The sequence below is a fragment of the Elephas maximus genome, chromosome 16 (genome assembly GCF_024166365.1).
Source record: "Elephas maximus indicus isolate mEleMax1 chromosome 16, mEleMax1 primary haplotype, whole genome shotgun sequence".
Taxonomy (NCBI): Eukaryota; Metazoa; Chordata; class Mammalia; order Proboscidea; family Elephantidae; genus Elephas; species Elephas maximus.
In genome coordinates this window covers 74,784,659-74,808,433 of record NC_064834.1, presented here as the reverse complement: position 1 = coordinate 74,808,433, position 23,775 = coordinate 74,784,659, and the positions used below count along the sequence as shown (strand labels likewise).

The 23,775-nt window shown below is 53.5% G+C and overlaps 1 protein-coding gene across 6 annotated transcripts in view; it reads left to right on the top strand.

Moving 5' to 3' along the window:
* The window catches only part of FAM53B (family with sequence similarity 53 member B), a 533,156-nt gene that overhangs the window by 455,068 nt on the left and 54,313 nt on the right, over positions 1-23,775 (top strand). For 5 of the 6 annotated variants that reach the window (XR_007513400.1, XM_049854797.1, XM_049854794.1 and 2 more), the window contains 2 exons: positions 24-284; positions 10,808-10,862. Coding sequence is in view for 5 of the 6 variants with exons in the window: in XM_049854797.1 (XP_049710754.1) it covers positions 207-284; positions 10,808-10,862 (133 nt within the window). In the remaining variant the exon portion in view is untranslated. Of the gene's footprint in view, positions 1-23; positions 285-307; positions 963-10,807; positions 10,863-23,775 lie in introns of those variants that run through there. The other variant, XM_049854798.1, reaches the window with a different exon arrangement.

Here is a 23,775-nt window from a genome sequence, read left to right as displayed (position 1 = left end):
CTGCCTTTCTTTTGTCTTTCCAGGGAGTTGACGCCTGGCCATTTTCTGGAAGGGCCCCACCTGAGGGTGCAGGGCTGATGGGGAGCTGTTTCTGCTGATGCCAGGTGCCTGGAAGGTGCCCAGAACATAGTCCCTGCCCACACCTGTCCATCTGATCATGGCTCGTGCCCACCCTGGGCTGGAGCCCAGCCCTTGAGGTCCTTACCATGGTGATGATCCTGAGTAAAAGTCTCGACAACCAGGGAGCTGACTCTGTAACGTGCAGGACCTTCAGCCCTGAGCTGGTAAGGACCAGAGAGCTTCATTTCTTTGGGGACCTTTGTGAAGCCTGATGTACAAGTGGGGCATCTGCTGGGCACATCGAGGTCATGGTGCCCAAGGGTAGAGCTCGGGAGACGTCCCAGGCGGGCCACAAGGCAGATGATAAATACTTCAGAAAGAGGCAGCAGGCCCAGAGTAGAGGTCACTGTGAGTGAGGGGGAGAGCCCGCCACCCTGTAAACAATACCCGGCCCAGCTCTGCCGCCTCTGCCAGCCCAAGGCCGGCATTCCTGCGTGTCTCCGCCTGGAAAGGGGGCTCTTTCCAGAAGGGGGTGGTGCCCACGTGGGGGGCCGAGATAAGGCCACACCTCCACAGGGAGGTGGAGAGCTAGCTGCACCCCAGGAATGTCAGGAGTGGGAGCTGATGGGGAGAAGGCGGGGCCGGTGAGGTGGCCAACCCAGGGACAACCCGCCCCCTGCCGAGGCTGCCCATGGTGCTTGGAGAGGTGGGTGGGGTCAGGGAGGCCATGAACTCAGCTTTCCCAGACCATGAACAAAACAACTGTGAACAGCTGAGTCCCATCACAGCCCTAGCCCCTTCCAAGCTGAATTCCTCAGAGGGAACAAGGCCCTGCTCCTGGAAGGCGCAGGAAGAACCCGAGCTCAGGCATAAACTATCCTTTGGAAGACTCTTGCTTGTGGGTAAGTCCCCAGAACCTGCTGTGGCTTCTGTGGTCAGCATGGGGCTGGCCGCCAGGGGTCACATCGCCCAGCACCTACACCCTGTCCAGTGCTCTTCATAGCCACCTCACGAGAACCCACACCAAGTCCCCTTGGTGGGCTTCTGTTCCTGGCTCATGCCAATGCAAACGCCAGACTAAGAGCAGACAGGCCTGAGGAAGCCCCTGAGACCTGCCTTCACCCCACAGACCTTTCCGGAGCTCCCCAGTGTGCTGGGCACTAAGCAGTACGGACTCAGGGAACAAGATGTTCAGAGTGGGGCCAGCCCTTCTTGCCCTTGAGACACCCCCAGTCTAGGGGGCAGGCAGTCTGGACGGATGTAGGTGCAGTAACATTCCCAGCTTCCATTACCATAGCGCATGCCTGAAGTCCAGGGGAGGTACAGGGCTACAGAGAGGAGGGAGGGCTGGCTTGGCCTTAGCACCTCAGGGACAACCTTGCAGAGCAGGAGTGCTGGACTTGGCCTTGGGGGGTGAGTAGGAAGCGGCATAGAAGTAGTCAGGTCCACCCTCCCCCTCGTTTCACAGACACAGTGGAGCCTGGAGCTGGTCAGTAGCTGCCTCCTCACTCTGCCCTACCCCCTCATGCCAGCTCCACTTCTGGCGCCTGTGACCAGGCCTCTTCCCCTGGACAAGCATGCATCGCCATGGCCCTCCCTGCCTTAGTCTCTCCCACCTTCACCAGACAAACCTGGAGGCAGTGCCACTCTGCTCATGAGCCTTGGCCTGTGGGGCCTGCATGGTGGCCCAGGTGCCTGTCCACACCAGCCCCAAGGGCAGGGACCCAGCTAACTCATCCCTGTCTCCCAGCTCGACTGGTGCACAGCCGAGAGCAGGCACCCAGGACGCATTTGGTTGATAGCACCCCTGATCCCTGTAGCGAGCAGGCACCCAGGACATGTTTGGTTGACAGCACCCCTGATCCCTGTAGCAAGCAGCAGGCCATTCCATCTTCTGACCATCATTGCTTTTTTTCAACTTGCATTGGATATACTGTCTTATAGATCAGGATTCCTCAGAATTCAATTGTTTCTTACCATCCCTTCTGCCACCACGTGGTCCAACCTGTGCCCTCTCTCCCCTGGATTCTTGTAGTAGTTGGGCCCCCTGCTTTAGCCTCTTCTCTGCCCAGTGGCCTGAGGAAACCCTGTCCCCCATCTGCTCAGACCCTCCCTCTGGCTTCCCGTCTCATGCAGAGCAAATGCCAGAGTCCTTTGTAGGATGTGCAAGGCCCCACGGGATCTGCCCCCACCACCTCTCTGTCCTCCCCTCCCCTCTGTTCCAGCCACACTGGCTTCCTTGCTCAAACATGCCAGGCATGAGCCTGCCCCAGGGCCTTTGCCCTTCCTACCCAGCCTGGAACTCTCTCCCTTCTCACTCCTCTGGCCTCTTGGCCTAAAATTTAATTCCACTCTCCCTCCAACACATACGTTCTATCCCCTTTCTCTAAAATTTTCCCTCTTCGGCCCTTAGCACTTTAAAAATTTTACCTGTTTGTCTTGTTTCTTGAATGACTCCCCACTAGAATGTGAGCTTCATGAAGCCAGGAAAGCTTTCTTTTGCCCATTGCTGAATACTCAGAGCCTAAAAACAGGGCCCAGCTTGTGGTTGGTGCTCTGGGAGTATTTGTAGAGTGAGTGTATGCGTGAATTACCATAGCCCGGCTTCTTCTTGGCTCGTCTGCTTTCCTATTCGCTGTTGTTTCCGTCTCTCTCTGTCTGGTGGTCAAGTGCATAGCTGAGTGGGTACAGATAGGAGTTGCTGTGTTTTTTGTTGCTGGTGGCTTTTTCCCCTGGTGGGAGTAGTTCTGACCAGAATGGAATGACAGCAGGGGTAAGGAGCCATCAGAGGTCTTGATCAAGGACCCCTCCCCAGTTCCAACTGTGCTGTTGGCCTCAGCGGCCGCCGCCGTGCTACTTCTATTCTCAGGGCAGGGCTGGCTAAAGCTCAGCCAGGGACCCGACTCCGGTATGGGGGCCTGTGGTCAGCCAAGCTGCCCTTGGGAGAGAGGCCTGAGGCCTTGCCAGAGGAGCGTGACCTGGATGGTTGTCGCCGGGCACAGAGACCCAGCCTGTAGAAAAGAAAGGGGAGAAAGAGCAAGCTTGCTGGACCGTATCCCTTGCTTGTACTCTTGGTGCCTCACAGATGGTGATCTTTGCTTTCCTCCCAAACTCTCTCTCCCCGCAAGAAGTATCCTTTTCCTGCTGCTTCTCCTGATGGGCCACTCCAGGCCCAGAACCACCTGGCCCAGGGCTGTAGGCCCATCTCTCTGTTCCTCTTCCCTCCCCTTGACTACCAGATGGAGATAGTTGTTCTATGGAGGGGAAAAAGCAGGGTGCGGTTCCCTTTTGGGTCACTGCATGTTGACCGAGTGTCGGCCGCTTTCTGGCCTGGCCTAGGTCTGCTGCTGGGTCAGGGAGGTGGAAGCACAGTGTGGGCAGTGTGGTGTTACCCAGCCTGTCACGTGAGCCTCTCGCCACCTCACTGAGGGGCAGGGCCGTGCCGCGTCTACCCGTCATGCAGACAGGAAGTGGCTGCTCGGAGCACCCAGGGGTGCGTGGATCTCACAGCTGGTGATATGGGGCCAGCACAGACTGCCAGTCAGGCCCTGCCTGCTCTGCCATGCACCCTCCGCCCCAGGACCCAGCCCTGGCCACCTGGCTCCGCCAAGCCTCAGTGAGACACATGCTGTAAATAATCCAAAAAAAGACCCCAGATCATCTCTGTCCCGTGGTGACATCTCTGAGAGAGGATGTGAGATAACCTGATGGTTGGGTTTGTTCTGTGAGGCCAGCCGGCAGAGGCTGAGAGGAAGTTGATGGGGTTTTGTGTTGGCTTCCTAAACTGGTAACATCATCCTCACATAAATGCCATCAAGATAACAACAGGAAAGACCGAAAGGAATTTCTCTTTGTTTTCTAATCAGACTCAGAAGATAACAGAAGTGGGGGCTAAGATTAAAAAAGAAGACAGCGTTGTGGGAGGTTGGGAATGAGTCACCACAGCTACTTGGGGTGACAGGCCAGGCCCAGAGGCCCAGCGGCCCTGGACCCTCAATGAGGGAAAGTCTAAACCTGTCAGCAAAAGTCCCCGGGATCCTTGGAAGCAGAGCTGTTACTTGGGGTGTAGGTCTGGCAAGGAGCGAGCTACCCTGGCCTCCCTCCCCGCCCTTGGTGGGGTCACGTAATGGTTGGCTTGTTAAAATTAAATGCCTGTGACAGCATGACTGTCCTGACTCCCCAGAGAGATGAAGGAAAGAAGAGGGAAAGGACCAACCCCGCCCAGCGTTTCCTTCCCTAGCCTGGGCTGCTGGGCCTGGGAAGACGCTGTGTGCCCATAACTGACCTTGCACAACCAGCTGACGGCCATGCCCAGTTCCCCTTTCCTGCTCTACCCGCCGCTCTGCTCTGCCCAGTGGGTACTTCCTGATGGTGTTCTAACATTAGCTGCTGCTGCTGGAAGGTCGCCTAGAAGGTCGCCTAGACAGGTGACCCAGGAGCACTCCCCCCACCCCGTCCCCAGCGCCTCTCCACCTGTCCACAAGCAGGCCCGGGGGCTGTCCTCTCATTTCTAGAGGGACCTGTTTTCTCTGCCAAGCCCTGCCTGAGTCCCCAGGCCAGACTCCAGCACTCCTAACGGCTAAACACAAAAGGGGCTGGGAGCTGGACCACTCCTGGCCAAGGGTAGTGCGGGGCTCTGGCCACTAGGCCTTTTCCCACAGTGACCGACAGGCATTTTGGGGGAGCTTCTCAGGTGGTTGGGGCTCTGGTGGTGCAGTGGTTAAGTGCTCAGCTGCTAACCAAAAGGCCTATGGTTCAAACCCAGCAGTCTGCTTCTGTAAAGATTACAGCCTTGGAAACCCTATGGGGCAGCTCAACTCTGTCCTGTAGGGTTGCTATGAATCAGAATTGACTCAGTGGCAATGGGTTTGGTTTGGGTTTCGCAGGTGGGTAGGGCAGTTGCTCCCTTCTGCCCCTGAGGGATGAGGGTGGCAAGCTTGTTACTTTGTCTTCAGAGTTGGTGGCCATGACAGGCCTGACATTCTGCTGCTTGGATATCAAGGGGTCCTCAGGACCTTCATGAATTGGCACTTGGGGCTCAACAGTCCTGGCCAGGACCCCTGGCCAGCCATGAGGCTGGCCTATAAGCTTTCAGAGTACGGAGACCCAAGGCCAACTACAAGCCTTTCGCCTGGGCAGGGAGATACACCTGGGGCCTCCAGGCCTGGCTGGCCCTGCGACTGCAGAGCCAGGCCTGTCTCTACCAGCACCTTTTGGAGCCTCCACCTGAGCTGTACTGCTCCCTTTTCAGCTTTTCTCCTGCTTTGGCCTGGCCTGGGCCTTTCTTGAGAGCTTCGTTCTGGAGGCTGGGGCACCCGCCATTCCCTCCAGAGCAGCAGTGGGAGCCTCCACAAGGCTCTGTGGCTCCCTCGGACCCTGGGCCAGCAGAAGGGAAGGGCCATGCTGCCAGCTGAGTCCATCATCTGCATGGGAGTGTCAGGGAGAAGCTCAGACTTGGCCCGTGATGAGTCCATAGTCTGTGTAGGAGCATCAGGGAGAAGCTCAGTCATGGCCCATGATGAGTCCAGGGTCTGAGTAGGAGCGTCAGGGTGAAGTACTGTCATGGCCCACAATGAGTCCATGGTCTACATAGGAGCGTCAGGGTGAAGCGCTGTCATGGCCCAAGATGAGTCCATGGTATGCATGGGAGCGTCAGGGAGAAGTGCTGTCATGGCCCACGATGAGTCCGGGGTCTGCATAGGAGCGTCAGGGTGAGGTGCTGTCATGGCCCATGGTGAGTGCAGGGTCTGCGTGGGAGTGTCAGAGAGAAGTGCTGTCATGGCCCACAATGAGTCCAGGGTCTGCATAGGAGCGTCAGGGCAAAGTGCTGTCATGGCCCACAATGAGTCCATGGTCTGCATAGGAACGTCAGGGAGAAGTGCTGTCATGGCCCACAGTGAGTCCAGGGTCTGCACAAGAGCATGAGGGAGAAGCGCTGTCATGGCCCATGATGAGTCCAAGATCTGAGTAGGAACATCAGGGAGAAGCATGGCCGTGGCCCTCGATGGGTCCGGGGTCCAAGTGGGAGCCACGGCCCTCAATGAGCGTGGTATATTCTACAGGGGCTCATCCCTTCTGAGCCGTAATGGTGTTTTTAAGTCAGGGTTTCTTTCTCTAGTCAGACAGATGGGCCCAGACTCCATTTGATTTCCAGGTTTTGCCTTTCCTATGGAAACCCTGGTGGCGTAGTGGTTAAGTGCTATCGCTGCTAATCAAAGGGTTGGCAATTCGAATCTGCCAGGCACTTGTATGGGGCAGTTCTACTCTGTCCTGTAGGGTCGCTATGAGTCGGAATCGACTCAGCGGCACTGGGTTATGAAGGATCTGCTTCCAGAAACTCTGGTGATCTAAGGCGTCGCACGGAAGTGACGCTTGCCCTGCAGCAGGCTTGGGCCAGAAGGCTTCTCAGCAGAAGCACAGCGGGGAAATGTACTGGTTGTCTGCTGTTTGCAAACACCAGCTCGGCTGGGAGCTCGCTCATGTACGTGGCCTGAGTATCTTGTGGAACCTTAGAGGCTGGGCATTTCCCGGGGCCTGGGGGTTGGCCACATAGTGATTCGCTAATCCTTCCCAAAGTGGGAACAGAGGTTCAGATGCAGAAATGGCACAAGCCAGCTGGAATGTTGTTATTTGTTGGGAATGAGAAGGCTCTGGCTAACCTGGAACCGAGTGGGAATCATCACCATGTGGCCTTGGCCATGTGGGTTTGCCCCCAGCGCTAGGAAACTTTTGGGTATATGATGTTTTGGCTGGGCCACCACCAGCTCTGTCTCACAGCCTGGGAGCCCTGGGCCATCTCGAAGTCCCACATACCTCAGTCAGGCTGGCGTGGTTGTAACCAGCAGAGCCCATCTCTGGATGTGAGTCACTGGAAGATAGGAGAGCTAATAGAGCTAGAGGAGAGTGGATGAAAGCAGTGTGGACCCTGGGAGTGGTACTCACGGGCAGGGCAGGCCAGCCAGGCAGCAGGGGCCATGGGAGCCATGCTCATGGGTAGGGCCAGGCAGCAGGGGATCTGGGGGTGGAGCTCACAGACAGCCTGGTCAGGCCTCCCCGATGGATGCCTGCCCCAGCACCCCTCAGCTCAGAAGTCGTCCTTGGAGCAAGTGTGCATCCAGTCAGTCAAGCCTAAGTTTCAAGCCTACTCCTTGGTTAAGAGGAGACCAAGGCTTACTGGTCAACAGTCCCTCCAAGGCATTCTCCAGGGAAGGGGTGCTGTTAACAGAAGAGGGGGGCAGTCCCATGCAGTCAGTGAGAGGAGCAGAGTAGGGCTTGTCCGGAGCAGGGAGAATGGAGAAGCCGTCCTTCACATTGTAAGGGCTCAGCGTGAGCTGTCACTGCCCCTGCACCCTGGGTACAGGCAGAGGCCAGCGGGAGGAGCCCAGGCCAATCTGGGGGCAACCCTGACTCCCCACCAAGTTGTGACTTTGCATGAGCCCAATGGTTTGGGGGCAGCAGGTTCGGTCCAGTGAATACCTGTGTCCATCTGCAGCACACTGGGAATGTGGGCAGTAGGAGGCAGACAGGCCTCTACTCCTAGGGGCCAGGGTCGGTCCGGCACTCAGGGATGCCTGCTAGGCGCTGGGGATGCCATGTATACCAACAGCAGCCCTTTCTGGAGAAGCTCACGCTCTCCTGGGGGCACAGAGAGAGGGCATGGACACACACACATTAGATGGAGAGATGGCACAGATAGCGGGGCAGGAGGGCCCCACCAAGGAGGTGATGGGACAAGCAGTTGTGTAGTCCAAACTCAAAGGCCTCTAGGTGGCAGTGAGCTGGCCCATTCCCACCAGGTGCGTGAGTGCAGGGATGTGGACAGAGGCAGGGCCCCGGGGCCAACCCTGGGCCTGTGAGCTGTGGGGAGAGGATTTGTCCAGAGTTCTAGCCTGCTGCTGGGGAGGCATGGAGGGCTGCAAGCAGAGGAATGACACGGCCTCCTCTCTGCTTTAGAACAACAGCTCTGGGCTCTGGGTGGAGAACGGGGCCACGGGCAGAGGCAGGGCAGCCAGGGAGAAGGCGCCCTCGGGATTTCAGTGGGGACGGTTGGTGGTTTGGAGTTGGAGTGGCAGGGGATGTAAGAGTGCTCACAACTGGGAAACCGGAGGCTGCTCTGGGGATCAGCAGGAAATGCTGAGAAGTGCTTGGCGAGTGAGTGAGTGAGTGAGTGAGGCAGTGAGTGAGCAAGTGAACAAACCAGTTAGCGGGTGAGTGAATGAGTGAACAAGTGAGCTAGTGAACCAGTGAGTGAGTGAATGACTGATTGAGTGAATGAATGAGTGGCTGAACAAGTGAGTGATGAGTGAACCAATGAGTGAGTGAGTGAGTGAGTGAGTGAACCAGCGAGTGAGTGAGTGAGAGAGCGGGTGAGTGAACCAATGAGTGCGTGAGTGAATGAGCAAGTGAGTGAAGAAGTGCCCCCTGGACGTCGAGGGCTGGGCCAGCCCCTAGAGCCTTGGCGCAGGCTGACTAACTGGGCAGAGCAGGAGGGGAGGTGTCTCTCGCCTGGTGGCAGCCTCCTGCTCACGTGCACACACTGCTGGGGGGCCCCTTAGTCAGAAGGGCCCTGTAGTACCCCTCTGCCAAGAGGACAGGCCAGCTCAGTGGAAGGAAAAAAGTCCATGCCTGAGTCAGGGTTGGGGTGCTGGTCTGCTTCCTGATTCTGTTGGTGAAGCCCCAAGCCAGACACGCTGCCCAGCCTTCTCTCTTCTGCTTTCCTGGCCCTGTCCGGGCTGGGGTTTCTGTGGGCTCCAGCCTTGGTGGCAGACACAAGGGGTTGGAGGTGGTTCCCCAGAGTGCTTCCTTTGTATCTAGGTGCAGGTAGCCTGGGAGCTGGCTTCCTTGTCAGGCAGAGCCCGACCGTGAATGGGCCTGCCTTGTCTCCCTACCCCTGTCCCTGGAGCAAGGGTCTGCCGCCTGCCTCGGCCACAGTCCTGGCTCAGCCTGTTGCGCAGCCCTGGCAGCAGGGCTCTCGCATGTTTGTCACCATGCTCCATGTGGTGACTTCACTGTGGGCTTTTAGCTGTGCGCCTGACTGCGTGCTACCTGCCAGCTGGGAGGGAGGCAGGTACAGTCGAATTGAACTCTTTCCAGATATTTCCAAGATGGCTCTCAGTTGGGTGGTTAAGTCACTGTGAGACCCAGGAGGGCAGTGTCTCCTGATAATATGGTATTGCTTTAAACCCAGGAGAGGGCACTGGGGAGGGCCTGCCACATGCACACAGCCTTGCGGGCTCCTGCTCTTCCTTCCGAGCCCACTTAATGCTTCCTCCAGGAAGCCAGCCCTGATCTCCACCTCCCAACCCACCCCTCGGCACCCTGGCCTTGTCACCAGCCCCATCTCTCTCTAGTGTAGTCATTTGTCTTTTTGACTGCCCCCTCCACACTGTGGAGCTTCCTGAGGACCGAGGTGAGCCCTTCTTCACCTCTGTGTCCCCAGGTAGCCCAGGACCGGCACTTGCCACCAGTGCAAAGATTCCAGAATGGGGCAGGTGGGGGTGGGGGGGCTGGTGCCAGGCGCTTGCCACCCTCTTATCTGGGTGGGACAGATGTTCCCTGATCAGCCCCACCTTCGTCTTTCCAGGCCTTAAAGAGCCAGAACTGGGCTCCCACCCACTTCTTGGCCTCCAATCCTTGTGTATCCCTGTTGTTTGGGGAGACTGGGGCTCTGCTTGAGGTGGAACCGTCTCTGACCAGCCGGCTGACTCCTGGGGCTGAGAGCTGTGTTCACCACTGTGTGTCCACCCCCCAGCACAGCGCCTGCACAGGAAAGCTTCCATATGTGCTGAGTGAATGAACAAATGAGTCTTTGAAATCCTTGAGGCAGACTCTTCTTCCTTGGGCCTGACTGGGGCACAGTCTGCTCTTCACCAGAGGTCAGACCAGGGTTCTTGACGTGGGCTTTGAGGAGCACAGCGACTTCCAGAAGTAGATCAGGCGCCCTGGACATGGGCTCCCTTGGTCTGCTGTGCACTCAGTGGCCACAGCATGGCTCATCTGGTGCTCTGCGTGGGGCTTGGGGGAAGATGTAGGTGTTTACAGGGGAAAGGAAAACTGTTTGGAAATATGGTGCCAAGGTGTTAAGAAGTCGTAGCCATTATGTTGGGGCCAAGTGTAACCATGGAGTTTCTGTTCAGGTCAGAGAATGCCTCGGGGCTCATGGTGGAGGCGGGGGCTTGTTGTAGTCACAAAACCACCCTCAGAGCACGGGCCCGTCCCCTGGACCTTCTACCCGATGCTTCTACCTATAGGAGGAGGAGACGCTCTCGTATCTGCAGGGGAAGGTTCTGGGGGTTGATGATGGGGCCCTGCCTCCTCACTTGAGGTTCCTCCTGCCACCAGGGGAGATCCCCTCCTCTTTCAGCCTTGGCTGTCGGAGGCCTCCCTCGTTTTCAGCCCAAACTGGTGGAGTTTGCTCAACTGTGTGCCCTCACACCTCCTTCCGTGCCCTCCCGACATCACTCACATGGAAAAATTCCCTCGTGTCAGGAGTCACGGGGTTTTCTGGTGTGTTTTCAAAGCCATTAACTTGATGGACTCCATAACTCACTGGAGACTTTAGACGAAGAGTCCAAGCCTAATTACCTGCAGATGTTGTCTCTCAGACTGTCTCTTCCTTTCCCTGGCCTGACACTGGCAAAGGGCAGTTACCCCCGAAGTCATGACTTTAGCAAATGCTCAGTACAGAGCCATGTGAAACGTGCTTCCATGACTTGAAGAAGTGAATAGCTTTTCTGGTTGTTTTCAGCACACGCCCGAGAAGATGAGTCAAGGACCTACCCTTTTCTCTTGTGGAATTATGGGTAAGTAGCCAAGGTGTCTGTGTGTGGTATGCTCTTCAGTCCTCCTCTAGCCGCTCACTGAGGCCTGAGCCGAGGGGTCTCTTCTGTGGGTGTTCGCTGTCGGGGTCCCGGGCAGCAGGGGTGCCCCAGGGGGCTGCTGGGCTGAGTGAGGCACAGGCTCTGGGCCTGAGCAGTACAGAGTTCATTTCTAGCTGTCACATGGGTAGTTTCTACCTGATTGTTAAAATCACTTGTGTTTATTTTTTATTTAGAAGACGTACTGTAGTAGAAATCATAAGTCTTCCATGGTTCCCCAACACACGTGATAACTGTGGTGAATATTTTGGTGTATTTTCATGTTCTTTACCTTTTTTGCATAGTTGGATACAAAGTTGTGTTAATTAACATATAATTATATGAAATTATATCCAGTAAAACCTGCAAAAGCTGGAACCTGTGTAAGACAGAAACCTGTCAGAGAAGGAAAACTAAAATATTTTCCACTAATAGAGAGCGATAGAAAAGTGGTAAGACTGCGCCCTGTCACAGGCAGAAAACTTGGGAGACCTGTTAAGTTCCGGCTCTCACAGGTTTCACCATATTTATATAAAACATATATTTCCACTTTGATACTAGTTATCATTTCTGGAAGCTGTGAAATTGCTGACCTCATCTGTTTTAATGAGTTTATAATACTGCATTGTGTAGAAGTATCAAAATGCATTGAACGATTTAATGATTTCTGGGTTGTTGGTTGGAGGGGCTGTGTTATTTGCTGTCGTAATTAACAGCGACTCCCTCAGTGTATGTGTCTTTGTCTGCTTTTGTGTTATTCCTTAGGAAGGCTCCCCGGGGTGGGACAGAAGGGCTGGAGGGCAGGGCCATTCTGAAGGCTCTTGATTCATGTTGCTGACGTGCTTTCTGGAAGGGTTGCCTCGCTCTCCTTTTTCCATCCCAGTGTGAATTACTGTTGTTTTTAAGGGGGAGAAAGGCAGCCACATTGACTGTATTGATTTCTTTATGCTCCAGGTGATAGGGCATGGTTTCTCCTGCTGCTGCCTCTCCAAGAGGTCAGGCAGGGGCCCCTGAATCCCCTCCCCACTTTGGGGGCACCTGGCTGGAGGAGTTTCTGCGATGTCCCCCCTGCTGTGGGATCCAAAACCATACTTGAATGATGGATAACCACTTGGGTTTTCAGTTTACGTTTTCCTGTCCTAGCAAGTCTTCCTCTCCTCTTTCCCAGCCCTTTCCTCTGTGCATGGTGGTTGATTTTTCTCCTTTAGACTCAGCTCCCGCTGCTCAAGTGATGGTAACGGAGGCGGTGCTGATGTGTCACATTGAGTACCATGCTGGGCACCTGAAGTATGCAGTCCCCCCGCCACCAGGAGGTTTAGGGTGGGGGGTGCTCTGTTCGCTTGGGGGAAGCCGAGGCCTAGTAAGGTAACCCCTCCCCAAGTCCGAGGTGGACCCCGGTAGGGGGAGTGGGAAGATGGCCTTCTTCCCAGTCACACGCCCCAGCCCTGTGGGAGAGCCGTGGGCATGCTGTCAATGCTGCCACCAGAGGAAGGTGAAGCAGGCGCTCACCTGGCCTTGGTTTACCCTTGTGACACAGTTCTGAGACTGTCGCCACATGGGGCTGACTGACCTCCTCAGGGTTAATGCCTTTCAGCAACCCTCAGTGCCTGGCCATGTGGCCCTGAGCTTCCCTGTCACCTGGGCCCCTTTCATGGTTGAGCCGCCTGCCTTTGGCGTATGCAGGAAGGAGGGAAGCAGTGTGCCCCTGGGCACGCCCGCACTGTACAGCCTGGGGCTTAGGTCTGCCCTGGGCTGTGGGGATGTTTGGTCTTTATCCCAGGGCCATCTGTGGCAGGCTTCCTTGGCTTTGCCCCATAGACATCAGGTGGGGCTCTCGTGGCTTTGCAGTGGGCAGTGTTGGGGCCCACAGAGTTCCTCTGAGAGGATATCCTAACTCTTCTAAGCCTCGGTTCCCTCATTTGCAGAGGACATGAGAGCACCTACCTCATAGGTTTGCTGTGAGGACTCTGAGAAGTCACACTGGCAAAGGGTTAGCTCAGAGTGAGCACTTTATAAATCATAAGTTAAAAAGAGAACTGAAGCCTAACCTGAGAATCCTGTTGACGCCCAAGGGAAGGGACCATGGTGGTTTCTTCTGGGACGGTGTTGCAGGTTGACTCTCTTAAGACCCGCCTCGGTCATGTGCACCTTCCTTCTGAGGGCCCTCCTTCCTCTTCTCTGCAGGGCAGCACCAGACCTCCAGGGCAGGTGAGGTGAAGCTGGCGCAGACGTGGTGGGATCTCCAAGTCCCCACACCTTCCCCCTCAGCTTCTTCCGCCCCACGCCTCCTCTTCCTGTTGTCCGGCCCCCTCCCCAGTTGATAAACCCTGACCCATCTGACAGTGGGTTCTTTGCTGAGCAGACTGCATCCCAGTAGCACATTCTGGTATAATTACTTACATAGTGCCTACTAGTTTCAGGTGTTCGGTGCAGGCATAATGAGACCAGCCCCTGCCCTTGAGGTAGTTTCTGTCCAGTAGGGAAGATAGAATGATGAATAGCTCATTTCCCGTGCATTAGACCAAGATCTACCACGTGTCAACACTGGGGGTCCTGGGAGCTATAGCCAAATCACCCCACTTCCTGAACCTTGGTTTCCTCATTTTGATAATGCAGTGTCTACTTGGTGGGGGTGGAGTGGTTGGGAGTGTTGGTGGGGTTTGAAGAGAGAGCAGCACCCAGGTGGTGCCCTGCTCCGCTGTTCTGCCCTGGCCCTCCCACTGGTCTCTATCCTTCATGCCCAGCACTCCTGGGGGGGCTCAGCTTACCTCCCCAGCCCTGTTAACCCCCGAACCGAGGTTTGGGAGCCCCACCCTCTGCCAGGAATTGTGAGTACACCCCAGACAGTGAGATTTCATCTTATATGTGCCCGTTCCTCAATAATGGGGATGAGAATACCCTGTGGGCCACCTGGCAGGGCTTTTCTAGAGGGCTTTAGGCCTCTCCAAGGCCAGACAGTGCGCTGCCAAGATAAAATGCCGTATTATTATAATCACCAGACTCCCTCCCTGTCTCCTGGAGATAAAGGACAAGTGTTCTGGCCGGATCAGTGGAATTCTCCCGTGAGAACATGGGACAGGTTGGCCCTGTGACTCAGGGTTTGCTTTGCTCTGAGCTTCCATGCAAGGCGCCTCACTGGAAGCCAGTTCAAGTTTCATAAATGTCCTCAAGAAAATCCAGGCAGCTCCTTAGGGGAAGGAGGCCTGTTTGCTGCTGCTTCACAGGCTCCAGGGGCCCCGCCTCCCCTGCAGGGCTGAGATAGGAGGCGCTGCTGCTGCAGTCAAGTGCTCACAACAGTGTGTTTTTCTTAAGTACTTGAAGCTCTGTGAGTAAGAGCTGGGCCACAGGCCCTTCCCGGCATGACTCCCTACCCCAGTTGGGAACTCCGTACAAAGAAGCGTGTTTGTCCTTTTCCACGGGTGGGAGAGAACAGAGCAGGTCCAAGATGTGGATGGGAGAAGCAGGCAGAGAGGAACCGAGCTGCCACCAGCCTGCCCTGCCCGGAACCGAGGTCCTTACTAGGGCGCCTGCCCCATTCCGGGACCATGGCCCTCACCAGGGTGCCCACCCTGCCTGGGACCGAGGCTCCTAGCAGTGAGCATGCTCTTCCTCCTGGTTTCCCTTCTCACTTCCTGGGCCGTCCCCAGCACATCTTCTGCTCATGAACTGGAATTTCCTCTGCAAACAGCCTCTCTAGGGTAGAGCCGAGCACTGGCCAGTCACTGTGTGCTCACCCCAGGAAACGGCCTTCAGGTGGCAGCTGCTTGGGCGTGGTCGTCCAGTGCTCAGCTGCCAGGCCAGCGAGCTGTCCCCCTCTTCCTTGGGTTTGGTTTCTGGCAGGCATAAGCGGGCTTTGGCCGCGGCTGAGAGAACCATTCTATGTGGGTGGGGTATGGCAGCCCTCATGAGTCCTTGGGTCCACAGCTTCCTCGGGGACCCTGCATTTGCATGGGGAATGCTTCTCCTGGCTGAACTGGGTCACATGTGCACTAGTTTAATCATTTTTGGTGCAACAGGGCTGGTGGGGTGGGAGAAGGCTTCATTTGCTCCCCTGGGCTAATTGCAGCCATTAGGAGTTGTGAATTGTGGGGACAGTGAGCACTACCCATTTCTATTTTCCTCCCCGTTGAGGCGGAGAGAAGACCTAGAAATCCAATAATGTGTGAAAGAGTGAACGCAATACCAATTATTTCAAAAGGCCACTAGGACAAGTCTTGTAAAGACAAGTCAATGGGCAGAGAATAAAACAATTCATATGCTAAAAAAAAATTGGACGGGAACCCATAATTACTTTAGGAGTTATGGTAATAAATTATTTATTAATGTAAATTACTTCACAGCCATAGGATGTAGAGGAAACTTGAGCAGAAGGATCATACATTATGTATAAAAAGGAGTTGTAAAAATATTATAGCGGCCCTCCTGGTGTCCCTCGCTTGCTCACTCGCTGGCTCAGGTTTGTCAGCGTTTTAATTATAAGCCCTTACTTTCAGCGTTTAATTACTTGGCTGTTAAAGTCTCCTCTGTACATAAAAGAGTTGCTCCCTGGGGCACTCTTTGTAGTCATTTCTACAAGGTAGACCAGTTGGCTGTGTTGAGTGGTACAGGACTAGAAGGGTTCAGTTTTAGATTTGGTAACTTCCGGTCTTCTAATTCAGCCTGTCTGTGTCACTGGAAGTGGATTGTGCTTACACCTTGTATGAACAAGTTGGCATTTGAAGACTGAGAGTTTTCAGTTTCCTAGAACAAATAAATACACGAATGAGACCAAAGGAATATCAACAGTGACAAACCAGAGCTGTTCAGTTAGGACTTCTGGCCTCTGACGCCCTCCATCTTTCAGAGATGGCCATTTTGAATGTAATCATGGGTCCAGAGCTGCATGCCATAAGCTATTCTTAGCCAGGTATAGGCTAGAGTGAGACTCATTTCCATTAATAAAAGTACATCCTTATGTAAGTATGCATATGTATGCTTTTTTAATCCCTAAAATATGGGAAGAGCTTTTGCTTTCAGACAGTGTTTCTGGAATAAAGCACAGAATGGAAGTAGATGCCAAATGTGGTTGGCCCATGATAGCTGTTTACAATGACAAAGGAAACGGTGGGGGGGGGGCACGATGGGGCCAGAGGACAGGGAAGGAAGGGCCCTAGCTAGACTGATGTTGGGCACATCCCCCCTGGTGCCTTGCCAGGTGTCCTTGCACGTGGAAAGACAAGAGAGATGGGACAGCCTGGCCCAACCTCAGAGCACGGCCTTGGGATCGAAGACCAGGTTTAGTCTGGCTCTGCCACCTGCTAGCTGTGTCCATAGGTGAGACGTACTGCCTCTTGGAAGCCATGCCCCCGGTGAGATGGGGGTTGGCTTGAGGACCCACAAGATGAGTAACGTGTTGGGCAGTGGCGAGCACTGAGTACTACCTCTTGATCTTTCCCAACGGCAGCAGGGGTCCCAATGGCAGGTTGGCTAATTAACAATGAATATACATTTATTGAGTTCCCTGTGTAGCTGCCCAGCTGCCAGGGCCCTTGTGGGGTCGTGGAGCCCAGCTTTGCTGTGTGGAGCAGGTCAGAGACTAGTCACAAGCAGCTGCCAGGTTCTTGTGTCTGTGCACATCCACGTCAAGGATGGGAACCACTAGCCTTTCCCTACAAATTTCTTAATGCCCCTGGTGAGTGGGATGGAGGACTCTGGGTCAGAGCTAAAAGGCTGTCAGAGGGTCCCCTGTCCACCCTGCCTTGGACAGCTGGGAGACGCCCAGGCCAGTGCTTTCTTTACATCCCTGTACTGTCTGCTTGGGGGAGCCCGTTAGGACCCCTTTCTGCAAGAGCAAAGACTTCCCAGAAGCAGGGCCAGCTGCCATGGCCAGCATCACAGGTTAACAAAACTGTCATCAGAAAGACACCTCAGTATTGTCCAGTTTCCTTTGAAAGGGCTGGTGAGCTTCTGCTGCCCCCTCCCAAAAAAAAAAAAAAGTTGCTATGAGTCAATTCCGATTCATAGAGACCCTATAGGTCAGAGTAGGACTGCCCCATAGGGTTTCCAAGGAGCAGCTGGTGGATTCGAACTGTTCGCCTTTTGGTTAGCAGCCATAGCTCTTAACCACGGTGCCACCAGCGCCCCCCGCCCCACTACCCAAATTAAGCCCACATTCCTTGCAGTCCTTGGGCCAGTTTTGTAGAGCTCAACCTTCAGGGCAGAGGAGCAACACTCCTCATCAGCACCAGTTAGATAGGTGTAAAATCCAAAAATGAGTCGGCTGGGTGAGACCTGGCTGGAGGCTCGTGGCCCCGGGCTGGAGGACTGCAAGAAGGGTCTCAGGTCTGTGCTTAACCTTTTCCGGAAACCGCTTTCTGCTGTGGTTATGTCGCCTATAAGGCAACCTTGGAAACATAGTGCAGAGGTCAGGTACTCAGGGTGTAAACCCTCTCTTTTGAGCGTAAGAAGGCTTGTACTCTCCAAGGATCTGGGCCTCTGCGAATTTCCTTTCAAGTTCGAGGGTAGAAATAGAAACAAGAATACTTGAGGTCAAATGCTAGCCATGCTCCTCGGGTGTTTTCTTTGAGTGCTAGGATCTGCTCCCCTCCACCCCCGAGACTTCTGCTCTCCTTAGTCACCGGGCACAGGACCAGAATGGGGGTCCTTGTGTCCACATGTGTGAGCCATCTGACTTTCCTGTGCCTCTTGGGTGGTCAACAGAGGCTTCTAGCTCAGTCACCAAGCCTCAGCTTCTGGGGAGACCTTGGAGGTCAACTAGGTCAACAGCGAGAGAAGCAGACCCAGGGTGTTTGTGTGGCTGGCCCCCCCCATGTGCAGGCAAAGGTCTGTGTGCTTATACAACACTACACACACAGATATACGCACACAGATACACTTATACTTGAGCACACATGTGCACACTCACGCACTTGCACTCACCCTGCATACCCACACCATCACATGTATACCCCACAGTGCACTCACACACATTCATCTGCACACTCACTGTCATGTGTATACCCCACAGTGCACTCATACACACTTACACCTCACATACTTAATCCCTCACATATATACTCCCGCACATGGACACACTCATACAGGCACAAACACATTCACAGCCTCACATATACACCCCACACACGCACACACTCATACTTGCACAGTCACACGTGTACTTGCACGTACACATCTGCACACTCATGCGTTCACACCCTCACACACAGCCTCACATATACATTCCCCCACATGCGTGCACTCTCGTGTGTACATGCACATATACACTTATACTCAGACATACACGTATATACTTAGGCACACATACACATGTACACTCCACATGCACACACACGTGCACATATATACACACATGTGCACATGCACATATACTCACATGCACTCACAGATACACTCCCTCGCGTGCACACACACACACTCAGATACACTCCCTCATGCACATATACTCATATGCACTCTCACACACGCACACAGATACGCTCCCCCTCACATGCATTCTCACACACGCACACAGATATGCTCCCTCACATGCACATGCATTCTCACACACACGCACTCACATACGCTCCCTCACATGCACATGCATACACTCACACATACGCAGATACACTCCCTCACATGCACACACACGCAGATGCATACACTCACACACACACTCAGATACGCTCCCTCACATGCACACACACACATGCACATATACTCACACACACGAAGTCACAGATACACTCCCTCACATGCACATACTCACATGCACTCACACACACGCACACAGATACACTCCCTCACATGCACACACACGCACATGCATTCTCACACACACGTACTCACATACGCTCCCTCACATGCACACACGCACATGCATACACTCACACATACAGATACACTCCTTCACATGCACACACACGTACATGCACTCACATACGCTCCCTCATATGCGCACACGCACATGCACACACACGTACACACAGATGCACCCCTCACATGCACACACACGTGCACGTGCATACACTCACACACATACACACACACACGTGCACATATACCCTCTCACACACACAAGCACATTCTTGTCTGTAACGTCATACTTGTAAAGATAGGCTCAGCAGGGAAATGGAGAAATTTTAGATGCATCTGAAAGGGTAAAAAGTGGGGATGGAATAGAAGTTGAAGAGTCGAGGCCAGCTTGCCCAGAGGCTTGTTGTCAGGCTCCAGGGGGCTGGAAAACCCCTTTGCGCAGCTGTAGGACACAGCTGATGGGGCCCAGTGTGTTCTCGGGCAAGGCTGGGGCTTCAGACTCATTCTCTTCATGAGTCCTTGGCTTCTTAGGCCTTTTCCAGTGCGGTCTCCGTCCAGGGTGTGCTGTGCGGCTTGGCAGGGAAGTCCATGCCTGTCAGTACCTGAAGGGTGGAGCTGTCCTCCTCCACACTTGTACTTTCTGTAATGGGCTAAAGACAACAAAAACATACCAACTTTCAGTGGTTTTCTGAATCCAAATTTGTAGAGTCTAAGCTCACCAGCCCTCTAGAAGCTTCCTGGGTGTGGCTGCGTGGTCTGACTGAGCTGCCGTTCTGACAAGGTGTTTGAGAACCAAGCCCCTGTGTAGCCTGTGGTCTAGAGCAGTGGTTTTTAACATTTTTGCATTGGAATAACCTGGTGAGCTTGTTAAAATGCAGATTCCTATCTCTAGAGGTTCGGACTTACCAAGCGGAGAGGAGCCTAGGACTCTGCATTTTACCAAACCGCCCCCCCCACCCACCCCCCCCGCAAGGAAGCCCCTGCAGGTGGTTCATAAAGCACACTGTGAGAAGTCCTAGCGTGGAAGGTAACAGGTCCCCAATCCAGCCCGATTCCACAGAGCTCGGTACTCAGCAGGAGTGGGAAACTGAGCCTTCCCTCCCAGTAGCAGTCGTCATAATCGCTGTAGCTGCCATCGTTGAGAGCACAACAAGGTAGTTACTGTTTGTCAACTCCATTTTAGACATGAGGAAACTGAGGCTCAGAGAGATAAGATAATTTGTAGAGCTAAGGTTTGAACTCAGGACCACGCCCTTCCCGCTACACCACATGCTTACTGCTCTGTCGACTTCACACCCAAGGCCACTGTCACTTAAAAAAAAAAAAAAAAAGCGTTAGGGCTGTTCGTACAGAAGTGATATTGAATGGGGGGGGGCATCTAGAATCCTCTCTTTCCCCTTAGGGCCCTGCCAAGGCCCTTTGTGCAGTGTGACATCATCGGGGGCTGCTGCTCGGGGCAGTTTGCCATTAAAGATTAGCTTCTGTTCCTATTTCTTTTGTCGGATGACCTGACCCAACAAATTGCTTTCTGTTCCTGATAAAAGGGGGAAAATAGAAGGACTAAACATAGCCTTGGTTGTTTTTACTTTTCTTATGCTGTGCTTCTCAGAGCAATAAAGATAGCAACAATTACAATATTATCTGCTGGGCAGATGGAACAGGTGGCCACCTGATTGGTGGGGACATAATAGTGGTGCTTAGCATCTGGCTGTGCTTTGTGTTTTTGGAGTATCTTAAGCATTCCTGCACACAGGGCCTCCCACGGCCCTGGTGGCCCTGGCGGAGCAGAGAGTTCAGGCCACAGCACAGGTTAGACCTGGAGAGTTCAGGCCACAGCACAGGTTGGACCTGCCTGTCTACAGAAGGGTAACCGTTGCCAGAGACCTCTGTGGCTTCCTCTGCTGTGTCTCCCTGTACCTCTTCATCCACTCCTTTTTTCAGCTGCCCCCGCCTGAGGCCAACTGTGAGCCAGGCTCTGTGCCAGGCCCTGGGCAGCCACAGGGCTGTGCTTGAGGGGCTCGTGGCTCAGAAGAAGTGGACATGGGAACAAATGAGTCAGGGTCAGCCTCATGTATGTGTCTGGGATCAAAAGTCTGGGCCGAGAGCTGGGGAGCACAAGGGACACTTTGGGGAAGGTGTATCCTGTGAGGAGGTAATGTTTGATTTGGCTCTTAAATGAGTAAGAGACTCTGTTGGAGGAAGTAGAACGAGGGCAGGAGAAGAGCCTTCCAGGCCTTGGCAAAGGTGTGAAGGTGAGACAGAGCTGGTGTCTGTGGGGATGCTGTGGTACTGGGCTGACTTGAGACCTGATACTTACTCTTTCCTACAACAAAGAATCTTACATGTTACAGTCATTCAGGCTGTTCTGGATTGGACTGTGTCTCCCCAGAGTATGTGTTAGAGTCCTAACCCCTGTACCTTCCGATGTGATCCTGTTTGGAAACAGGGTTTTCTTTGTTATGTTGATTAGGTCATGCCTGAGTAGGGTGGGTTCTGAATCTGATCACTTCTGAGTTGTAAAAAGAACAGATCAGACATAGAGACCCACACACTGGGGAGGACAGACACTGTGAGGATCACCAAGAGATGCCCAGAGCTACCTACACAGAAGGGATTGACAAGGCTGAGACCCTGCTTTAGACTTTTAGCCCCAGAACTGTGGGGAAACAAATTGCTGTGCTTTAAAGCCACCCACACGTGGTAGTGGTGTTGCAGCAGAGAGAGGCTTGCTGTTTAAATCAGGGAGGAGTAGCTCCTGCTATGAGCAGGAACGCATGAGGATTTACCAACAACCCCGGTCACTGCTGGGAACTTGAGAGTTAACCTAAAGGCCGAGCAGACTGAAAGCCAGACCGCCACAGGCCGGCTATATCTATGCTTACCCCTCTCGTCTGGTTATTGAGTTTTATAAAGAGCTGCTGGTGCCTAAGAACCAGTCTCCAGGACAGTGTACACCAAACCTGGAAAGGTGCACATTGTGGGCAGTGTCTGGGACTTGCAAGGATGATTTTGACTCCGCACGATTCTTGTGTGACTTGAGATGTCGCAGGCAGTTTGGTGTAAGTGGGGCATAGGCTCCACCGGGCAGCTGTGACTTGATTTTTTTTTGATGCCAGGCTAAAAAGTTCGCATTCTTCCCGGGAAGCAGTGGGCAGCCGCTGAAGGGAATGGGCATCAGGTGTGTGCCTCAGAAAGTTCTTTCTGGAGCCAGGGAGGAGGCTGGGTGGGATGGAGCCGAGGCCCCCGGGGTCTAGGCAGGAAGCACCAAGATCATGGGATGGCCACAGGAAAGGAAAGGCATTGCCAGATGCAAGACAGTGTGTTTGTGTTTAACTGGTCCCCAACTCCCTTTCTTCTTATGACTTCCCCAGAGAAGGAGAAAATTCCAGGGCGGTGAAATAAAAATGGAACAGAAAGTGGCGTCCTCTGAGGATAAGATCAAACCTGTCTGATTGCACGGGTTTCCCAAGGCCTGGCTTAGGCACATTTGGTTGTGTCTCTACCTTCTAACCAGCAGCCACCATGGCACCTTCTTGGTGCTCTTTCTGCTCCATAGCTGGGCCCACTGGTTCCTTCCTCAGTCTGTCACACATGTCTCATTCCAAAGGAGAAGTTGGTGGCCAGCCGTCATTCTAGGGGGACTTCCTGGAAGACCCCATGGAGCAAACCTGGAGGTGGATGGGAATGTTAGGCCTAGCCCTGGCATTCCGTCAGGACGCTAGTGGGCTTAGAGGTCAACCCCCCGTCCCCCGCCCGCTTCTTTTGGTAACAAACAAGTTGTTTTTCTGATTTGGCAATATATTTTTCCTTACAGAAAATTTGGAGGCTATAGAAGAACAATAAGGAGACAATGTAAATCAATCAGATATCTACCAGTCAGCTGTGAACATCTTGGTTTATTTCCTTTTCATCTTCACATTTAACATGCACATTTCACTAACTAGAAGTCATGCTGTGGGTACAGTCTTACATCCTGTTTCTTGCTTCTTAGGATTTCATCACTGGCATTTCCCCACATCATTAAATAGTCCTTGAAACTGCGTTTTCCTGCTCAACGCTATTCCTTGATAGTTTAACCAGCCACCAAGTGTAGGACATATAAATTATGTTTATCATTTTGCTGTCACTTATATTGTTTTGAATGACATCATCGTATTTAAATCCCCACTTTCTCCTTAGGATAATGTTCCCTCTCCTTTTAGATTGGGTAATAGGATGGTATAACTCAATGTTCGTTTTGTATTTCTTTTTGTTATTTTGTTTTACTGAATGTTCAAGTGCTGACTAATGTCAGATTTAAGCCATTTTAAAAGTATGGCAAATGATTTCCATGGGTAGGGAAGGCATATTTTGAACAGCATATGCTATTTACGAAAAGGTACCCTTTGGGGACTTTTGGAAATCATTTCTCCAGCTCCAGGAAAGGGACATGTATCGAGACTTGCAGTGTGCCAGGGCTTGGGAAGCTTCAGAGACGTGATGAGCTGGATGTTTAGGGACGGTCCTACTTTTTTCTCTCCCTCTTACATCTCCGGAGTCTTAGCCCCTCCTGAGGATGCAGCCTCTAGCAGTTTCCCCATCGGTGCCCTGTCCAGGGCGCCGGCCCCTCGAGCTGCGTATATCTCATGAATGAGGTAGGGTGCCTGAGTGGAAGGAGTATGACACTTAACCACTTAACCCCGACTTGACTTTGTCCCTTTGGCTGGTGCGTCTACCTTTGGCGCCCCCCCGCCCCCAGTCATTTCCCCGGAACCTATCAGGTTGCTGCCGCATGTGACAGTTAGCCACCAGGTCAGGCCCCGAGGTGTTTCTCCAAGCCCTTTGGAGACTGGCCACTGGAGAGGTGGTCTATCAGTAGTCCTTGCTCTCTGAAGACCTTGTGCAAGCTGCATTCTAATTTCCAGAGCATTCAGCTCGTCTTGCACTACTCGTACACTGACTGGGGCGCGGCCAACATCAGGTTCCCCTGTGGCCCATCAGCGTTGTACTGTAGTGAAAGAGGGCCCACACTGGTTACTTGACCTTTTAAGCCTCAGTTTCCCCATCTTGGCCATAGTGGTGCCTACAT